Source organism: Onychomys torridus, chromosome 16 (genome assembly GCF_903995425.1).
Source record: "Onychomys torridus chromosome 16, mOncTor1.1, whole genome shotgun sequence".
NCBI lineage: Eukaryota > Metazoa > Chordata > Mammalia > Rodentia > Cricetidae > Onychomys > Onychomys torridus.
The window spans coordinates 38,671,887-38,694,045 of NC_050458.1; the positions used below are offsets into that span (position 1 = coordinate 38,671,887).

A 22,159-nucleotide genomic window follows, 5' to 3' on the forward strand; every position below is an offset into this window, starting at 1 on the left:
TTCACCCCGCTGTCAGTTCTGTTAGCTACGCAGAAGTCTTTTCATGTCACATCATCCATTTGCTAACTCTTGGGGTGGCTCCCTGTGAGTTGGGGTTCTGTTCACAAAGTTCTTATACCTACATCTTAGCACATGTTTCCTCTCTTTTCCTCTAGCGGTCCCAGTGGCTCATGCTTTGAGGTATTTGATCCACTAAGAATTAATTTCTGTGGCAGGACGAGAAATGTGGCTCTAACCTGACTCTTCCGGAAGTGGCTGTCAAGTATGTTTTGTGGAATGGCCTCTTTTCTTCAGTGTATGTGTTTGACACCTTTGTCAAAAATTAGGTACCTATGGCCGTGGAGGTTTGTTTCTGGGTCCTCTCTTATGCTCCACTGGTCTACATGGCCGTGTTTGGGCAGTCAGTATGGCTCTGCAGCAGAGTCTGAATTCAGATATTGTGATGCCAATATTCTTTTTGCTTAGGATTACTTTGGCTGTCTTTTCTGTTTCTGCATGAATTTTAAGGGCTTTTTTTTTTCTAGTTCTGTAAAGAATGCTATTGGAATTTTGATGGAATTAGTACTGAATCTATAGAGACTTCAAGTATAGAATGCACTGGAACTCTATACCCCAATGTGATTTCAAAACCAGAAAGAAGGTCAGACACTCTGAGCCTTAACACTCCTACCTAAAGAATGTCTCAACCAGACTGGGGAGTCCCTGCTGAGCCAAGACTCAGGTCATAAAAACGCACACAGAGGGGTTCAGGCTCAGACAAAACTGATACTCCCTAGAAACCAACAGCTCAAGGGAGTTGCAGTTAGCACACACTGACTGAGAGTCTAACACACGAACACCTGAAAGAGAGTCAGGGGGACAGAGTACCTCCCCTTGTGGGGTACACTTCCTGCAAGGATAAGCCTGTAGGCGGTACAGATGCCCAGGATGCTGTGGGGACGCTGTGGGGACAGTGGAGGGGGGGTGAGTGTGCCACACGAGCGGAGGCAGGCAGGGGAGGAAGTCGCACCAGGGAAACAATAGTCCTGCTTGTCACAAAGCGGCAAGCGGCTCATTTAAAGTGCTTTGGCCATTTATGCTAACTTCTCAATAAATGCTAGCTGATAAATGCTAATATTATGACTCAATGAATATAATGTGTTTAACACACAGCATCAGCCTCTGACTCTGTGGGGTGATTAATGATCCAGCCTGCTCCATTATTGCACTGAGAACAAACCCTTGATATACCAGATCTCTATTGCTGCGGTTATTGGGTAAAATTACCTACTCGTGTGTCAACCCCCACCCTCACACCACTCCAGCATCATGAGTCTCTGCACACGAAGACTGTCTGGTACTTATTATAATATCCCCAGAACAGAGGCGTCTATATAATCAGACACTCGGTCAATGTCAATGGAGGAGCGGAGCAAGAAAGGCTTTCCTCTGTCTGCTACCTGGAGAGCATTGACCACTGTTTCATGTGTCCCAACCTTGGCCAGTTTGCCTAAGATGTTCCACGCAACCCACGGCCCCTGCGGACCTCTCATCTCCTACCACCGTGCCCTGCACAGCCAGCCACTCCCTTTTCTGTGTGTGCTCAGCAGCAGGCGCAGACTTCAGCTAATAACAGGCACAGTGGGGCCCCTGTAAGCTCGTGATTCCGTTTCCTCCATCAATTCCTCACTGCCTTGGCAGCAGCAATGTGTCTTATTCATCCAAGGATCCTTAATGCCTGGCAGGGAGCCTGGTGCATGCTGGGTATTTAACTAGCGTGTGGGTCGAGATGAAAGCCTGACCCTAGAAAAATCCCCTTCTGTTTCCCATGTGCATACTCAAGTATGTGGGGACGAAATGGCGTGGCTCCAGGGATCTTCTGGGTGGTGGGTTCACGTCTGCTGTTTTCTCTAGTTCCTGTGTATTTGAGATACTTCATAATAACATACCAACTGAAAACCTGGAAGCCAACCCAACACCCACACAAACACCTCCACAGTACATCCCAGGATGTGACATATCTTCCAGAAACTTCCTGGGATATACAGTGGTGACAATTTCTTGCATCAAGAAGAAAAGTGGTGAAGGAGACAGATTCCTGCTTTGTTTCCACCTGGTCAAAGGGGCTAGGACCAAACACTAGAACAGAGGAGAATTTTAGGAGGATTAAGAGCCCAAGCCATGACTAAGCTAGTCACACCTTCAAAAAGCTCCAATTGTCATTCACCTCAGCGGTACCAAACCAAGAGCTTTCCCATGCAGGAAATCAGTGACGATCACTCGGTTACTCTTCCAAATGGATAATGGTCCAGTTGCTGCCGTGGATGGGTAGGAGTGAGACCCAGGACAAACTAGCTCCCCAGTGAGCCCTGCGGACATGGGGCCTCCTCTGTAGTTCAGAGTCCTCCTACAAAACACTGAAGCTTTTTTAAAGACAGATTTGTAGCGTTTGACTCCTGACAAAACTCTCTGCGATCCTGTCACGGAGGTTCAACAATTCTGGCTTTGACAGCTGCCTTTCAGCAAATCAATTCCGAGTCTCTTTCTGCAAAGTTCCTCGACAATGTTTAATCTCTCATTCAGCGAACTACTGAGCAAAAAGCAAAACAGAGAAATCTTCTCACACAGCAGCACAAATAAGATTAAGATAGAGGATGTGGTCCCTAAGCCAGCAAACACACAGAGCACATGAGCTGGGTCCTAACTTGAGCCTCTGAAGCCTGCTGGCAAAAACACTCACCTCACAAATGAGACACAAGACATTTCTGGACCTGAGAGATCCGACAGCCTAGCTTTTATTCACAAATATGGGGTTTTGGTAGATTTCCATTTAATTCTCTGAGAAACGCTTGAAATGGAGGTGGGGCTTAAAGTGGTTTTTGATTGTCTAGAAATGCAGCCAGCTGACATTTACCATTTCACTCTATTAGACCTCACTTCTTTCATGAAATAATGGCAAATGCTCTCCCCCCCCACCTCCACAAAACAAAAAGTCCAAGCAAAAAGGACAGAATCACTTGAATTTTTCAAAAGAAATATGTTCCACTCTTAAGACTTGCAAGCAAAGAGCAAGAAACAAAGTCAGTAACTGGCCACAGGCACTGTGATGACTGCTGGCTGGGTCCAGCCCTTTATCACAGGTGTTTGCATGGACACCTCCAACGGGATACAAAGGACAGTACTGTGCGGCCCGCAGGAGCCGGGGACGTGGTATTTGGTAATCCACCCAGATGGTTTTTAAGTGTGCTTACAAAAATCACAAGAAGTGCCCAAGGAGGAACAGCAGGCGTTCAGAGGACAGAGAAACAAAGGAATTCCATCTTACAGAAGCAACACTGCAGTCTCAGAAGAAACAGCATCCAACTAAATGCTGGAGGGTGGCTGGGAAGACTGACAGGTAAGGAAGAGGTGGGTGCATCTGTGGGAAAGGGACTTCAGACTGTTCTCAGCTAGACCCTGTGCAGAAAGAGAAACTTAGGACAACTCTAAGTGTGCCTACTGCTTTTAGCCTGAAGCCAGCCTGGAGTAAAGTTCAAAGACTCAAGGGAAGTTTCACCAGAGTCCCCTGAAAGCACTTCAAATGACATTTGCCCTCACGGGGGCTGTCTCGACATCTTACAATCACCCTCCCCCACCTCCAGAGTGATCACTGGCTGCTCCAAAAACTCTTTCCTCTCTATACAGGGTCTACTCTTAGTCCACCAAATCCCTCCAGAATACAGCAAAATCAGCCTGGGCACTCAGCTCCCCATTTCCCAAACTGGAAGACCTTTCATTTTCTCTTCTGCCAGCAACTCTAAGCCTTGACTGAGATGCCTGGGCCCTCAACTCCAATCAACACCATCAAGCCCCCAGGAGGGCCACAACAGCAATGGACCTCTGCTCAGCGGGATGCTGGCCTTAAAGGCTCTCAATACTCAATCCATCTTCTCATACCCACTCTGTGTCATCCTTGGGAAACGTCAGAAAACTCCACCTGACAATGACAGCATGCTGAGCACTGTCCTCAGCACCCTACAGGGGGAATCTAACCCTTCCATCAACTGCTGTCCCTAAGCTGCAGACACACAGACACAGGCCATGGGGCAACTTGGCCAAGGTCACGCTGCCAGTAATGGCATCCTGGGCTTCCATCCCTTCCTATGGCCCATGGCACTCACAGTATCTCTCACTGAGCTGTCGGAAACAGGTTAGTCATGTGAAGTTATTACCAAGAGGCCACAGCCTGCCTTGATGTGGATCAGACAGGTGTTGTGGGCATGTGCACCCACAGGCGTGAGGCCTAGCAAGGCTGGAGACAAGGCAGACTCACTCAGCCCTGAAGTGGGCACAAGCCAGGCAATCAGAGCCCAGAGGCCCTGCACAGACCATCACGCTGTGTGCCAGTGGCTCTAAAAACCACAGAAAGAACAGGAAATAGCACTTTAATATGAACAACCACTTTTGAACAACTGCTTTTCTGTAATATACAAAAAGGGCAATGTTTTTTAATAAATAAAAATATTCCTGACTACAATACTTAGTATAAAGCTACAGTAATCAAGGCAGTGGGATTTTGGCAAACGGACAAACAAAATAATTGATAGCAGAGAAAAGAGAATGGAGAAATCCGCCCACGTAAGTACAATCAATGCAGCTCTGACAAAGGAGCGCAGGGGCCCAGCAGAGCAATGGCAGGCCTTTCAGCAGACCAGCCAAGACACAGGATGGCCACCCACCAGGCAGTAAACCCTAACTGTGGACTTCACAAATAGTTCACCAGAATGGACCTCCAATAAAACAAAAACCTCTCTAGAAGGGTCTACGTGGTTATGGAACTTCTTTGGGCTCTATAAAATTTTCCCCTACAAGTTGATCAATGAAAACTGTAGGTTGCATTTGATAGAGTAATAGATTTTTAGATACAGCTCCAAAATCACCATCCATGAGAGAAAGAGCTGATGAAGTAGATGCCATTAAAATTGAAAACGGCTGTTTTGCAGATAAGCTGCGGAGAGAATGAGAAAACAAGACCCACGCTGGGAGAAAATATTTGTCAAAGCCACTGCTAAAGAACTGTGATGCATATTATAGATGCAGAGAACAAAGAACCTGGTTTTCAAATGGGATCACCACAGAAGAAGACATTCAGAGAAGCACAGGAAGAAATGCTCAATATACGCACTAGATAACAAGATCCCACCGCACACCTTAGTCCAGAACACTGACAGTACCAAATGCTGGCCAGGACACGGAGCGGTGGCAACTGTCACCCACTATCTTTGAGAGTGAAAAATGGGACAGCCACTTGGGAAGACAGTTTGCCAGTCACGTACAAACTGCACGTACTTTTGCCCTGTGCCATAGCCACTGTGCTTCTGGACATTGGCCCAGAGGAGCTGAAACACTGCATTCACACAAAACCTTCACGTGGCTGTTTATGGCTGCCTTGGTCATGAGAATCCACCTTGCAAAGAGCCAGGATTTGTGAGGTGAGTGTCCACATGCCTGCTGCCGTTCTACAAAGAGGAAAAGGGTGGAGATTACGAAAGGCTGTGTGGCTGCAGGGGTCTGGGGTGAACAGACTACAGCGGATCTTTAGGGGGATGCAACTATGTTGTTTGCCCACAATGGGGGATCCAGTCATCACACATTCGTCAAAACCCAAAGGATGTCCGGCACCAAGAGTGAGCCCTGACGTGAGCTGTGGACTTAGGGTAAGGATATGCTGGGTTGGTTCATTGGCTGTAGCAGATGCTCCATCCGATGGGGAAGGTTGGCTGGTGGTAGGGAAGGCCATGTCTCTATGGAGAAAGGGGGGTCCCAGGATTCTGCACTGTATGGTCAATTTTTCTGTGGATCAGAAACTGCTTTTAAAAAATATCTTTTTTATGAGTTACTTTTTTAACGTACGTGTTTGCCTACATGTGTGGATGTGGACCACATGTGTGTCTCGTGCCCACAGAGGCTGGAGGGGGGTGGAGGATCCCTTGGAAATAGAGTTTTACAGATGACTGTGAGCCACCACATAGGAGCTAAAAACCAAACTCAGGTCCTCTGCAAGAGCAGCAAGTGCTTTTAACTACTGAGACATCTCAACAGCCCATGTTTTCTATTTTTCAAATAAAACAAAATCATACAGAAGGAAGTGAATTGATAGAAAGAAAATAATAAAAAAACAAAACAAAACAAAAAAATTAGCCGGGCGTTGGTGGCACACGCCTGTAATCCCAGCACTCGGGAGGCAGAGGCAGGCGGATCTTTGTGAGTTCGAGGCCAGCCTGGTCTCCAAAGTGAGTTCCAGGAAAGGCGCAAAGCTACACAGAGAAACTCTGTCTCAAAAAACAAAAAAATAGTAAAATAAAATAAAATAAAAGTCTTATGTGACCTATATTTTTTTTCCTTTAAGAAGGGAGAAGAAAAGGGCCAATGGGACCACTCAGCAGATGAGGAAGTGTACTGCCAAGGCTGACGACCTAAGCTTGATTCCCTAGACCCACACACAGAGTGGAAGGAGAGAACTGACTCCTGCAAGTCAACCTCTGACCTCCACATGCAAGCCGTGGCATGCACTCGCACATGTGCACGCACACGCACACATGCATGCACAACTAAATACATAATTGTAATTTTTTTAATTAAGAAGACTCACTTTCAGAGCTGCTACTGGTGAAGGAGACATAAAAATAACCCATCCTTTCACTACAAAACCACATGCCAAACACAGCAGAGGGCTCTAAGCCGCAGGAGCCACTCTAGGCCACACCGGAGTCACCACACAGCAACTACGCGTGCCTTTGCAAAAGCTGGAGTCACTCTGCCACTGGAGGTTGGAGGCATGCTGAGGCATGCTGAGGCTGGTCAGACACCAACCATCCCAGGCTGTCGTATCCCTTCCACATGCCTGCTCCAGGAAAAGCAAGCACGGGATGCCGAGTGTGGAGGGGTACCATGTACTTCACAGACGTTCCTCTCTACACTTCTCTTCCAAAAGGAGAAAAGTGCTAAGTGGGCTGCCGAGGTGGCTACAAAGAGGCCAGGGATTCAGGAATGGCTGCTCTAGGTACCGATTCCTAGAATGGGTGCTCCATCAGTGCATCCTAGGAGAACGCAAGAGCCATGCTCCCTGGAGAATCATGCCATCCCTTTCCTGCTTCGCCCATTTTCAGATTGGTTCTCAGGTAAGCCTCGTAAAATCATACCAACCACAAGGATCAAGCCCAGGCTCATTTAGATGCCAAAATCTCCCCACTCAGCCTGAACTTGGCTCCCAAAAGTCCTGCAATTCCTTCCTCACTCACCATCACCCCTTCTCTTCCTTCCCTTTCCACTCTCCTCTACTGACCTCTGCCCTGAGTCAGGCCCAGCTGCTACCTAACACTTCCTCCTTTCTTTATCCACAACCACCACTGCGGCTCCTGCAGCGTCAACACAAAGCAGGGGCTTCCCCATCCACTGGACAGACACCAGCAGCCTTCTCCGTGTTCAAGGGACTCTCAGACACACCTGCCCAAGCCCCTGGCATCCAGAGTCCCCTCCCACCACTGATGTATTGTCCTTGCTCCTGGAACAAGGGAGGGAAGCCCCTAAAGTGGCATCCACCACCTTTGGAGTGCTGGCAAGCTGGACTGGAGGAGGGTAGCAGAGGGCAGATGGGGAATTATTATGCAGAGCCCACAGTGGCTTGCAACGGTCACCCCATTTGCAGGTTTTGAGAACCTGGTATCCCCAGGTTCCATGTGGCATTCTGCCAAGGAAGTGCTGCATGGTCTCAGCAGTGCTCTGAGAGCTAAGGGGTGGGGCAAGAGGGGGTCCTGTAGTGACACTATTCATACAATGGAGACAGCCCAAGAAGCCTACAGAGGGCCACAGAGACCAGAACAGCTTCTAGGAGGGCAGCCCATGAGGCTTAGAAAGACAGAGACCAGCTCCGACACCCAGGATCTGCCACATCAGTCTGCAGGCCCACTTCCCCTCAGGAATGCCAATCACGCAACAGGTGCTCAACAAACCATGGGTCCCACCCTATCTCTTGGGGGGACAAAGTGACAGAATAGATGGGAACTTTAACCAGAAAACCACACCAGATCAGTCAATTACATGGGGACTAGAGGAAGAGCCTGGCTGAAGGAATCCAGCAGCTGAGAGCACCCATGTGTCCATTCCAACTCACAGCAAAGTGACCATTGCAGGACCACCGTAGGGCCATCATGGGGCCATTGTGGGCTCTGCATAACCATCCTGCCTGCCCCCTGCTGCCCTCCTCTCTCCAGTCCAGCTCTTCCAGAGCATGAAGAGAATAGGTATCTCTCCAGAGGCGTCCTCTGTTCAGGAGCGAGGACCAGAACATGTCTGCAGGGTCTAAGACCTTCTGGAAAGGGTGCCAGATCCTCCCCTTGACCCCTGCACACAATCCCAAGAGCTGAGATGAAAGCAAGGGACAGGAGCCAGCAAGACGGCTCAGCAGGCAGAGCATTCGCCACCAAGCCCGATGACCTGAGCTCTCGCTCTCTCTGAAACCCGTGTGGCAGGAGAGAAGGATTTCCTCCATCTTGCCCTCTGACCTCTGCACGCACACCACAGTGCTCACACACACAGACTAAATAAATTAGCTTAAAAGTGTATTTTTAAAGTCAAGGACAAAATCGGCTTCAAAGTGATACCACGCAGCAGTGTGGTGGCACGTGCCTGTACAGCTACTGATTGGGAGGCCACGGCAGGAGGATGGAGGGGTCCAGGCCATCCTCTCTGCTAATAAGTTCAAGGCCAGCCTGAGTTACATCATGAGACCTTGTCTCAAAAAGTTAAATATATAAGACACTGTCTAGAGTGAATCACAATCAATGACGGTACTGAACACAAGACAAATGTCAAGGTCCATGGTCAATTTTTTTTTTTTAAATAACCCTCAGCAGGGGTGCAGGATGGAGGAGACCTGGCTAGCAAGGTCACAGGAGAGACAAGATCTTCTGTGAGCCTAATATAAAAGGACAACAGCAGCAGGTCACGTGAATGGAAAGCTGTCAAGCAGACCTCTGCCTGCTCACCTTGCCCCTATGGCTCCAGGGAAGTAAGATATTGTCCTCTCTGAAGACGAAATTCCGGAGTTGCAAGGACTGAGAGATGGTGGAGGGAACCTCCCTCCATAAGCCTGTTACATTCCTGAGCACAGGGTCCCACCTGACTACCAAGTGACTTCTCACCCAGGCCAGTCTTTCCTCGGCAGGCATGGCCCCAACCTCCTTTTCCCTCTTCACCAATCTTAAGAGTCCCTGGTCCCACTGGGCCCCAACCTCTTTCTTCATCCAACCCAGTAACCCTGCCTACCTCCTAGGAACCATCTTCTCCCCTCAGCAATAAAGACATCCTTGAAGGACTGATTATACTGGGACAATGATGGGTGGGACCACATCAGAACCAGTACTGCTTAATGAGGCAGACCTCTTGGCCCAATTCTTCCTCACAGAAAGTGGACTTGGGGCCCCTGGGCCTCCAATCTGCTCCTTTCTCTAAGGAGGCCACAACAAATAAAATTCTTATCTGTGCTTGCCTCAAAGATAGGAGGGGCTGCCCTCCCCCAAATTATTAGCTCTCAGTGTGTGCTCTGTCAGGGATTTTGGTCAAGTGCAGCAAGTGATGAACGTGGCCTGCCCACCATCTATTCTTTTTTTTTGGGGGGGGGGGGAGATGGGGAAGCTCAGGCAAGGACTGTATGGTTTGTTTTGCCACAGGACCTCACTCTGTAGACCAGATTGCCCTCAAATTTATTCCTGCTCTTCTGCCTTGGCCCCCTTAAGTGCTGGGATTTCAGGTATAGGCTACTATACCTGCCCCTACCATCTACACTTGCCCATGAAGTCTCACCATCTACACTTGCCCATGAAGTCTCACCATCTACACTTGCCCATGTGAAGTCACACCATCTACACTTGCCCATGAAGTCACACCATCTACACTTGCCCATGTGAAGTCACACCATCTACACTTGCCCATGAAGTCTCACCATCTACACTTGCCCATGTGAAGTCACACCATCTACACTTGTCCATGTGAAGTCACACCACCTATACTTGCCCATGAAGTCACATTATCTACACTTGCCCATGAAGTCACACTACCTATACTTGCCCATGAAGTCTCACCATCTACACTTTCCATACACTTTGCCCAAATGAATTGAAACAAAGCAACTTCCACCCCAGCCCCAGGTCATCAGTACCTTTGTTGAAGTCCTTGGGGTCTAGTGACAGACTGTAACCAGGCAGTGTCTCCAGAAGGAGCTTGTAACAGGCCCTCCAGCCAGGCTCTGTGATGCTAGGGGCCACGCATTGCATGGCAGCCACACGCTTGAAGAATGCTGACTTCCGGTGGAAGCCAATCAGTTCGTAGAGCTCAGACAGGATGCTGTAGCGCTGGATTTTCTCTTCTTCAGAAAGCTGAAGCATAGAGAAAAAACAAGAATCATAATGCACCTAGAACTTGAGGCTCTGAGGGACCCCTGTGAGCACCCCAAGACCTTCCATGAGTCATGGCTCCAAGCACATCCAGCCTTTTGCTAAGAAAACCCAGCTTTTCTGGCACAAGGGGTTGTCACACAATGCATGAGACATCCTTCATAAAAGGAACAAGAGTCCATCATAGCAAGAGATGGAGAAGGGACTTTAATCAGCTTCTTGGAACATATCACATGGAGCCACATGACTAGAAGGTGATGATAACAGCACCTAAGACCTGAGAACACCTGGCTTATAAGCATGCTTCTTTTACCTCAATGGTGATGAGGCCATGACTCTGGCCATAAGCATCTACTAGATGCCCACAAACCATAGGCTTTTTTTTTTTTTTAATCAGCTTACATTCCAGAACCAGACCCACTTCATTGTAGACAAGGTGCTGTATAGCAGTTTCCTCCAAGATTAAAACATTCCATCCTGCAGGGAAGCTTTAAGGTAGAAGGTAAATTACTTAAAATAGCCTCAGGAAGTCCCTGAAACTGACCAGATTCACTAGATCCCCTGGATGCCAGAGTAAACAATCAAGCTGCTGAGAGTCACACCCAGACAAGACAAGCTGCAAAGAAGACTCTGAGAACAGCCCAGCTGTCTGAAAGGTTTTGAAGCAGCGGTCTTCCCTTCTAACAGGACTGACCCTAACAGGGCTAGTTGGTTTTTTTGTTTTGTTTTTTTTCCCCAGGGGCCATATGCAAAGACCTCTGTCCCATGTTACCTCAGCAACCTATGTTGACTTATGTCTGGCTTCAATCAGACCCTCAGGAAGTATGTCCGGTCTGGTAGCCACAAGCAGGAACTGTTCTTGCTATTTTTAGTCAAATGGACCCCTGACACAGAAGACAGACCCCTGACATCACAACCACAGTTGATGACCAGATGTTATGAGATCATAAAACGATTCCTGTACCAGTAAGGGTTTATACCCAATCACTTCAAAGTACACTTAATCACAGCTAGAATTCCCCTACCTATGCTTAAAAAGAGCCTTCGAGCTTCTCTCCCGGCCGCCATTTTGCCACTTTGTCAGATGGTCTGACCTCAGCATGCTGGAATTTTTGCTCTGGAGAATTAAATGCTCTTGTTGATGGCATGTGTGTCTGGTGGTCTTCTCGTGGACCCTACTAGTTTAAACCACCCAAGTCACTTAGAAAGGACACTCTCCAACCTACTGAGCTAAGTGCAGGCCAGGCAGTGTACTCCAGCTTCCAGCTTTTTTCACCCATGCTGGGGTGGGCCATGGTGATGCAACTGCCTTTGAGTCATTTCTGTTGCTGTAAGAGAAAGGATTGGTATGGGCTCAGGACTCCCCAAGACCAAGTTCTCAGCACAAAGGAGATTTATTTGCCACAGAGGGACAAAGGGCAGGGAATAAGAGACAAAGACAGGAGAGAGACGGTGAGGGAGAAGGGGAAGGGAACAAAAGGAGACGGGAAAGGATATTTCTTCTGGGAGTGGGGTGGGGTGACAAAGTACTATCTCTGGGTAGGGAGAAGACAGACGTGGCACATAGGCAAATGGTGGTTTATAAAGGAAAAAAAGGGAACCCCGGTGTTTGGATGAGGTGCTTAATTTTAATTGGGCATGTTAATTAGGTGAGCCAAAGGGGGCTTTGATTGCTGGACTTCAATACTTTGATAGCTTGGTAGTCAGCCTCATGGGAGACAAGGCACATGTGCACAGGCAGCAGCCCTCACCAGACACCTTGGAAAAGCACCCTGTACTGTTCAGAACCCCTAGGTCTACAGCGTTTGGCTGGAGCAGCCTGGCGGAACTGACAAGACTGTGTGAGCTGCCCAGGAGCCCTGCAGTACACAAAACCCAGTCCCATGCCTCACAGTCACACCCACCCCGAGAAAGCAAAGCCAATGCCATGCCTCTTCACTTGGCGGCACTCACTACACCCATGGGGAGCCTGCAGGGAATAAGGAAGCAAGGCCCCTACTCCCCTGAGGCCTGTGCCCTCACAACAGACAGATCCCTAGCTTAGAACCCATGGGGAAGATTCCAATGAGCCAGAAAGCTGAGGAACAAAATAAATACCGCCTGTGTGCTGAATACTTCAGACAAGGGTCAGCAAGTGCTGAGTGAGTGAGGAGGCTCTGGGGGACAGGGATCCCCAGCTATACACACACACACACACACACACACACACACACACACACACACACACTGTCATTCCTCTCTGAGCTCCTTCCCAGGCGCCCCCCTACCCCCCACCCTGGGGCAGCCAGACTCTTCCAGAGCTATAGCACCAGTTCCCACTCCCAGGGATGACGCCCGAGGACCACACTGTGCCAGACTGGATCACAGATGTTTGACGTCACAGGTGCTGTGGCTTTTGCCATCCTGCAGGTGTTACTTTGCACCACCACCACCCCATAACCAGACGCTGAGCACCCTTCCCTATGATTCCTGGCCACATTTGGATCTCCCTTTGTGAGATAGTTGTTCAAAGCTCCTGGCAGGTTTTTTAATTAGACCATTCGTCTTACTATGGAGCTGGGCTCAATCTTCATGAGTTCCAACCCTAAGTCCTTAGTTATACATGTTAGGTGAATATTTTCTCCCAATCTGATGCCCATTTTCTTTCCTAAGAAAATCTCCTGGTAAGCAGAGGCATGTCATGGGACAGAGCTCACACTGTCAATTCCTTCTCTCTGGGTTAGCACTCCCTGTGTCCTTGGTCTAAGAAACCTTAGGTCTCAGTGATACTCTGAACGCTTCTAGAAGTGTTCTGATCGGGTCTATGATACATGGACACTAAGCCTGCACGCGACACAGCCTTGCTTCAGAAGGACTCCAGTGTGCCACTATCAGCCACAGCAGGGGACAAGGAGAGAGAGATAAGAGAGGCAAACCTCCATCGCATACTGGGAGACCCTGAGACCCTCTCCTGGACATGCTGCATACTGAACATGACAACAGACGCTGGTGATGGTGGCCTCAGCTGGGGCCCTTTCGGCAGATAACAGCAAGTAGAGGGCCCAAACCCTTGACCTCTGACCACCATGATTCCCATGCAGGGAGTTCCATCTCTATTGCAGAGAGAAGGTTACATAGTCAGGTGGTCTAGCCTCTCGTTCTTCACACCATATGGATGTGACATGACAGGAAATGAGAAGTACTCCCCATGGATGGAACCGAAATGACTTCGGACCCTAGAAAAGCTCCCTTGTGGAGAAAGCCCGGGCACAACTGTTTTTCCAATGCCATGCTGCCCAGGGACTGGGAAGCTTCTGGTTTATACAAGTTCTGGGAGCCGGGGACAAAGCTGCACTGAGCTAACGTGGGCAGCTCAAGGATCTGGGGGAGTGCAAAATGGTCCTAGGCAAAAATCTTGAGATGCAATCAAGTCCCCGCATTCGTTTCTGAGCTCCCGCTCTTGTGGGGTGGGGCATTAATCAGCACATCTTTGTCCTAATTTTTCAGCAGGCTGCATAGTCACGACCTCTGAGTCCAGGGCCCAGATGCTTATGCAAATTTCCAGCAGAAGTATCTCAAAGACACTCGAGATAAGGAGGCCTTAGTCATAAGATGGGTCATTCCACTAACAACTCACCACTCTACTTCCCACTGGAAAGTGGGCTGACCCCCACTTTGTTCTAGCAGTAGAAGGAAAGTGGGGGCATTGTTAGAACATGGGGGGGGGGGGGGGCAGAGAGCAGCACAGTGCTCTTAGCAGGTCTGAGCCACAGTCCAGCCAGCCACCAGCTGCGCCATTTTGCCTTGTCCTCTGGAAAAGGAAAGACGGTCTAATTTTTTGGTGGCTGGAAAAGCTAAATGAAATAATGTAGCCATTTAGAACGATGGGGAACTACTGTCAACAGAGACTTCTACAAGCCCCCTAAAGGGGTTGTTTCATTTTTGAAGGGTGTGTGTGTGTGTGTGTGTGTGTGTGTGTGTGTGTGTGTACATGATACAAATGTGTGTGTGCATGTGCACATGAATATGGGTGCCCATGAAAGCCAAAAGAAGGCATAAGATCCTCTGAGGGTGTGTGTGTGTGTGTGTGTGTGTGTGTGTGCGCGCGCGCGCGCACGCACACGCAAATACAGGTGCCCATGGAAGTCAGAAGAAGTTCCTCTGGAACTGGATACAGGTAACCCATCAGATACAGTTGCTGGGAACTGAACTTTCATCCTATGCAAGAACAGCCAGCACTCCTAACACCTAACAGCAGGCCATCTCTCCAGCCCCTGTGGATAAAGGCTTTTAAAATCACAGGTTACAACTAAATGAGTGAGCCAGGAATGCTAAAGAAAACAGCTTGGCCCATGCCAAGTTCCAAAACCATAGGAACTCACAGAGCTCTGAAGAGCAAGGCATTACAGGAAGGGTCTTTGAAATCACATCCGTACTGATGTGGACAAGCAGGAAGGACACAGCTAGCCTGGACACCCTCCAGTCTACAAGACACAGACACATCCTGTCCTCTACACAACACCTGCAGCTATCATACAGAAAGACTATATATTCAAAACGACACCTAACTTCCACTTAGCCTGGCATAATGGCGCATCCAGAAGGGACCAGAAAGCTAGACCGGAAGAGTCACTTGAGCCCCAGAGCTGGAAATCAATGTGGGCAGCATGGAGAGATACTTAAACACTTAATTTATAAAGAATTCTTTACTAATCTTTATGAACTTTGCTTTTTAAGTTACAGCACCAAACAGAATAGAACCCTGAAGGGATGCAGCAAATTAAGAAAGCGGTGAATCCGGAAATTTGGGGAGACAATCTGCTGTCTACCATAATGACACTGGAAATTTCTAGAACACCTCATCTAACCCAAGCAATGAGGTAAAACAGGAAGTGACCAAAGCAAAACACAAATGAGCTAAACAAAACCAACAAATCAAAATAAAAACGGAAATGTTAATTCTAAGTCGTGGAGGGTGACTACCAGATGTTCCCCTGGGCTGAGTACGCAGCTCAGCAGCTCATGGGTGGAGCTCTTGCCTGGTGTGTGTGAAGCCTAGTGTTCAATGACCGTGCTGGGAAGAAAGAAGAAAGGATGGAAGGAAGGAGGAGGGGAGGGAAGAAAGGGTGGAAATAGAAGAGAAAAGGGGGGGAGGCAGGAAGGCAAGAGGGATAGAAAGGAGAAGAAAAAGAATGGAGAGGATTTATTGGCTCTTTATTACAGACATTCTGTGCTCATGGAGTAAAAGACAATAGTGTTTGCTTTGATTTTTAGGGAGGTTAGGCAGGTTGAGCTGGGGTCTTACTATGGAGCCTAGGCTAGTCTGGGACTCACTATGTACCAGATTGGCCCTGAACTCTCTGCCCTCCCCTCCACGACCTGCAGCATGCCGTGGTTATAGGCACATGCCTCTGTGATGGTTAAGATGGGGCTGAACTCCCCAAATTCATCTACAGAGTCAATGAAATCTGCATGCAAAACCCTTCTGACTGCTTTGAAAAAAAAAAAAAAAACTGGCAGGCTGATCCGAAACTTCATATGGAAATGCAAGAGACCCAGAATAGCCAGAAAAATCTTGAAAAAGAACAAAGTTTAAAAAGATATACTTCTAACACTAAAATTTACCATAAAAAGTCAAGCATGGCGTCATATGCTTGTAATCCCAGCACTTGAGAGGCTGGAACGAGCAGAAGGATTGCCCAGAATTCAAAGCTAGCCTCGTCTACATAGCAAACAAGTAGCAGACCAGCCTGAGCTAGAAACAGCCAGGCAAAAAGAAAGTGGAGAGCTCTGGGCCCAGTGATTTCTTTGGAACCACACCAAAAGCATATGGGTTAAAATACAGAGAAGCTGAAATTCATCACAAGCAGAAATGCATGTCCTTGAAAGACATCAAGACAGGGCAGTAGTGCTGGACAGTGGTGGAGCACGCCTTTAATGCCAGCACTCTGGCAGCAGAGGCAGGTGGATCTCAGTGAGTTCAAGCCAGCCTGGTCTACACAGTGAGTTCCAGGGCAGCCAGGGCTACACAGAGAAACCCTGTTTCAAAAAAAAAAGAAAAAAGAAAAAGAAGAAGAAGAGGAGGAGGAGAAGGAGAAGGGAGGGAGGGAGGGAGGGAGGGAGGGAGGGAAGGAGGGAGGGATGGTGGAGGGAGGGAGGGAGGGAGGAAGAAAAAAAAGGAAGGACGGATGGGCGGGCGGAAGGGCAGTAGCCATGGTAGACACTTGGGGTCTCAGCCACTTGAAAGAAAAAGTGTGCCAATCACTGGAGCCCTGGAATTCAAGCCCTACCTGTACAACAGAGCAAGGATGCTGTCTCTCAAAAGCAGAAGGTAAACAGCAAAATGGTGTACACTCCCGCAGAGCAGAAGCCTGACAAGAAAGCACCATCCAGAACACACCAAGCTCTCCCAGCCCTACCACAAAAAAGTTCGTGAGGAATTTACAGTGGACAGTACAGTTTGTGTTTGTGTGCAGGAGACTCTGAGTTCAATCCCTGCCTCCAAAGACAGACAAAAACTGGAAAGGACTGTACTAGCCATGTGTGGACCACCGGTAAGCACATGAAAAGATGCCCAACAACATGGGGCGGGAGGGAAATGAAGACCCAAGCCAGAGGGAGACATCACTTCCTCCCACTGCAGTAGCTGCAGCCAAAAGTTGCATCTGGATGGGAGGAGAGGAAGAGGTGGGAAGAATGGAGTCCTCAGATGCTGCTGGTAGCAATCTAATGGCAGCTCATAAAGCTACAGGGTGGTATATGGCCTGAGTGGACATCCAGGAGTGAAGACAGGCTTCACAAAACCCATTTGTGAATGTTCACAGCGGTATCATTCAACAGTCAAAAACTTGTTGGCAAGCCCCTGCTGTTCACCAGGGCATGAAGGGGAAAGCTGACCTGTGAACAGAGTGGCCAGCATCTAGCCACAGAAAGGAACCAAGTACTGACTTCCAGTATGATGGGGACGAACTTGCAAACACATGCTAGGCAAGTGAGTCGGACAGAGGAGGGCAGGCTCTGTGCTCTGGATGGTGGGCAGCCAAGCGTTGGCCGTATCGCTCGCTCTAACAATCTTCCTGGAGCCTTGAAGCACTCCCAAGTAAAAACCAAGTCTGCTGCGCATAACAAATGGGAAATAATGAAAACCATCCCTCACAGGAGGGCCTTGAAGGGTTAGATGCAGAAAGGCTGTGGGCCTCTTCATAGGACGCCTTGAGTCTCTAGCAAGGGTCGCTGCTGTCACTGCCCAGAGTGGTGCCAACGCTCCAGAGAGCAGCGGGATGAATCATGCCTCAGAGATGAGTAAGTGTCTGGTCTCTGACAAGCCCTGGGCCTGCGCGGTGACGGGAGAGATGAATAAGGCCCCCGGCCCTTCTCCAGGATCTGTGTGCATTGCCAAACTCTTCCTACTGAAAACACGATTTTAACATTCAGCTCAGCTTTAACCTCCTAAGGTAAATACCCTGGCCGTCTACAGAGCAGTGAGTGTCTGCGACACCCTCTGTTTATGCATTTGTTTACATTCTGCCTTGCTCTGAAGAAGAACCTCAAATCAATTTTTTTCAACACACACAACTGCAGTGCAGTCACAACAAAAAGATAAAAATCGAGGCAAAGAGAAAATGCGATTATGGTTAAAATGAAACCAAGGGAAGGTTTGATCAGAAAAACACCCGCCCACTACATAGAGGGTGTGATTAATTGTTAAAGGGATCGGTGGACTCAGCGCTAAGGTTCCTAACGACTAAAGCAGAGAGGCGGGAATCCACGATTCCTCAAACCTATGAGAACACGGTGACTGGCACATCCCCGAAGAGGAATTCTGAAGCATCCCCTCTCATCCCTGTGCTAAAAACTCCAGCCTCCCGCAGGGCTCAGAGGTCTCTGGCTTTCCTCTGACACTAGTCACGTCCTTCTTTTATCACGTCTTCTGGTCCTAGTGGAGCTCTGAGACTGAGCTCAGCAGGCGGCGCCTTGTCCGAGGGTCCACTGCAGCCTGTCCTCTCACTGTCTCTGCAGCCTGTCCTCTCACTCCGGAGAGACTGACTGCTCTGACTGTCCCCACTGTCCCCACACATGTCTGCTCTCCCGAGGACGCTGGGGCAAGCGAGCCACATACCAAAATCTTGGTGGACCAGAAACTTCTCAGAGTGCTCGCTCTCTCTCGCTCTCTCTCTCTCTCTCTCCCTTTCCTTCTCTAGTAAGGAAATCTAACAGCCTTTCCTCCCCATCCAACGCTTTCCTTTTAAGAGCCATGAATTCCCCCACGGTCTGCCCCTGGAAGCCACTGGCTCTGCCAGCCCGTGCTGACCTGTCTCAGCTTTACCTCAGGCCCAATCTCCCACTTCCCCCTTCTGCATTCAACACAGCCTTCCCATTCTCCTGCCCATCTGACTTGGAGCTCACACTAACAGAAGTACTAGGGATGCAATCGCTCCTGTGCCTACCAGGCTCTTGCAGGGTTTCCTTAGCAACAGCTTCATTAAGGAAACCCATCAAAAAAGAAATGCAAAGAGGCTGTTCTTACATCGGAACAGAGTAGCCTGCATAAAACCAGAACGGCTTTGGAGAGAAAATTAACCAGAGACAAAGAGCTTGCAAGTCTCCTCAAAAGCCTCAGAAACTGAAATGTTCTGAAAGGGCACACAATCTCTCCAGAACTTTACGATGTAAAGAGGTCAAGGACCCGTGCCTCTGTGTGACCTGTCAGGTGCCAGTCTAGTGTTCCCCCAGAACACTTCCTTACTAGTACTTTCTCTTAAGGTCACCTGCCATTTTGGGTTGCAAACAAAAATATATTCGGTTCCTTGTGTTGTTGGGGGTGAGGGGAACCACAGGATGCAGGGTCGTCTTTAGGAATCGTGGAGAGGGTGATTTAAATAACAATGGGAGACTTGGGGGAGAAGAGCTTGAATCTGAAGGTCCGCCTCCAGAGTCTCCATCTTGAAAACTGGCTGCAAGTGGTGAGGAAGCTGTCCAGACGTTGTGGGTGCCTACACAAGCCCTGCAAGCCCTGCAAGCCAGCTGCTTGGGGAACAGTCGGTGTGCAGCCTATGAAGACGATACCCCTCGGTGCATCTTTTTCTGCATTGCTACAGTGCTTATATCCCTGGGATGCATGCATCCGGAGCAGCCCCCTAGAAGGTATCTAGTGGGAGCACGCTCTTTTTTATTGTAGAACTGACTCACTTGGGAATTATTTGCCTCCGGGTTTATTGTTCGGCATCGGTTCCCCTTCCACTCAGCTCAGCCAGCATGAATCGTGACTGTTTGCTGCTCACTGGACTTCAAAAGCGGGCAGGCAGGCAGGCACAGACACACACACACACACACACACACACACACACACACACACACAGAGTCTAGTCTAGCTCCTGCCCCTCCCAGTCAGGAGGGGAGGGGAGGGGAGGCATGAATACACCAGCCACTGTCTTATTTGGTGCCTGTGACACTGTCCCTTTTTCTAAAGCTCCTCTCTGAGGATATGGATGGCCACATTTAGATCATAGAATCTCAAGGAACACATAGATTCAAACTTTAAAAAAAAAAAAAAATACAGTCTGTGAATGGATGCCAGTGAGGAGCAGACTCCTAACCATTCTGGTGTGCCCAGTGGATGTGTAGCACTAAGTATGCATTCCCGTGGCATTTGCAACTTACAAGGAGTGAGGTGACCACTGGCATCCCACAGAAAACAGCCTGAAAGAGCTCAGGACTTCTCTTGTCATGCAGGGAGAAGATTGACTGAACCTGGGTGTGGGGACTCAAGTCCCAGCCCCTCTGCTCTCATCTGAACCTTGTCTGTAAAACCTTTGTGGCCAGCACACAGATCTGTGCATAGCCAGCTTGCTGTCATTTGGGAGTGCCAGACAATCACAACACAGGGACTCTGCATCAGTTCTGCAGAGACCCTTCCCAGCCCAGCTGAAGCCCCATGTACTATTCACCAGTTCTGATCTCCATGCAGGGATTCTTAAAGACAGAGGAACTTGTGCCGATTCCATCTCCATTCCTTCCAAAATGTCCACATTTGACCAAAGTCATTCATTCCCATAGGTTCCACAATGGAACACACTCCAGAAAGAACCCAAAAGCTCATTCTATTTCAGAAAAGCTACAGGCCCTTCCTTTTACCGTGATTATAAAATCCCTCCAGAACTCGATATTTTGCCGTCTGCTCTATCAGCAGACAAATACCAGGATGAGTCAACTACAGCAAAGTGCCTTCATCTTTGGGCAGAAGAAAGGCCGGTAACCGCCCTATGCCGCAGGGCCACGTTTGCCACGGAGCACTGCTGCCCTCTAGTGCTTGCCTGAGGCCAAGCACCGCAACGGCAGAACTGGTCCCAAATTAACGCCCACACGTTTTTCCGTGAACACATTTTATTTCGTAAAATGTGTGTTTACATGTCCACCTGTGAAAACAGTTTCGCAGTGTGTCCAAATCCCCTATCTTTAATCTGTAAAGGTAACTTCAGTAACTGCAGAGGCCAAGCTGAGCTGGGATGGCCGGTAACAGCTAAGCCTAACAGACTCCATTCCCCAGGCCTTCCAGGTCTGCTTGGAGCCTCTGCTGTGTCCCAAAACTGTCTCCTGAAACCCCTAAGCCTAATGACAACAGCACTAGCCCACTGCAGACCCATAGAGGGACATTGGACCATCTACTCTAAACCTGACTAAACCAACTTCAAGGCCCAGCACTCTTCACTTTGAAGTGTGGTTTATATCAGGGTCCCACTCTCTTACCCTCGAAGTACCCTTGCCCTGTGTCTTACTTCACTGTCCTTTGGCAAACTTAGACTGGCTTGACCCCTGCTTGTCCTCCATGCTCCAGGCCGGTGGGGCTCACCCCACCTCTGCTCTTCAGTCCCTTGGGTGATCTCTTTCCCTCAGCTCAGGTATTGGTGAGTCTTAACTGTCACATTTCACTAAGCTTGTGTATGCCTGGCATGGAACATCCTGCCCTCTGGTCCTCTATAAGAACCGTAGCCTCGGCATCTCTGAAAAACCCAGCCTAGGAGGCAGGTGGGATGGCTCAGCAGGTAAAGTGCTGTTGCTAAGTCTGACAGTTCAAGTTCAATCCCCGGGACCCACACGGGGGAAGAGGAGAACACACTATCCAAGGTTTCCTCTGACCACATGCATGCTATATAGCACACGTGTCCACACACATGCACAGATGAATACAAATGAAATAAATGTAATTGTAATACACACACACACTCACACTCACAGGGCTTGGCCCAGTGTTGAACCCTGGGCAGAACCAAGTCAAACAGTACATTTCAGCATTACTAGAGACTGACATCTCATCTTAGGCCATTTCCCAGGTAACTGAAGCGTCTACATCAAAGTACCAAGGTTTCGCCTCACAGCTACCTCATGCTGCCCGCTCCGCCACCCAGATCTTGCCCCTCCTATACATCTATACCCTCCTGCTGAGACTTAGCCCTCCTTGCCCCACTTCCTAGTGGCTGCTCGCTCTGTTTCCATCATGGTTTTTGTGAAAGCCAGGCTCCTGGCAATCTCCTATTCTGCCCTCAGGGGCCACCTCCAATGTCCCTGGTTCCCACCACATTAGGCTACGTCCTTTGGCCACCTGCTCCCCTTGGCACTTATTCCTCTGATGTGTGTCGTTCATTTGACATTCAACACCTGCCTTCACTAGGAAGCTGCCACCCAGTGATGGCAGGGTAGCTGCTGCTTCTCTCCAGGTCTCCTTTAAGAGGGTGTCTACCTAGTGTTCTTGGGCCAACTGACTGTCTGTC

At 49.0% G+C, this 22,159-nt stretch overlaps 1 protein-coding gene across 4 annotated transcripts in view; it reads right to left on the bottom strand.

Moving 5' to 3' along the window:
- Positions 1 to 22,159, bottom strand: part of Trappc9 (trafficking protein particle complex 9) — a 468,984-nt gene that overhangs the window by 417,869 nt on the left and 28,956 nt on the right. For all 4 annotated transcript variants that reach the window (XM_036207929.1, XM_036207927.1, XM_036207928.1 and 1 more), the window contains one exon: positions 10,178 to 10,394. In XM_036207929.1, the coding sequence (XP_036063822.1) occupies positions 10,178 to 10,394 (217 nt within the window). The remainder of the gene's footprint in view (positions 1 to 10,177; positions 10,395 to 22,159) is intronic.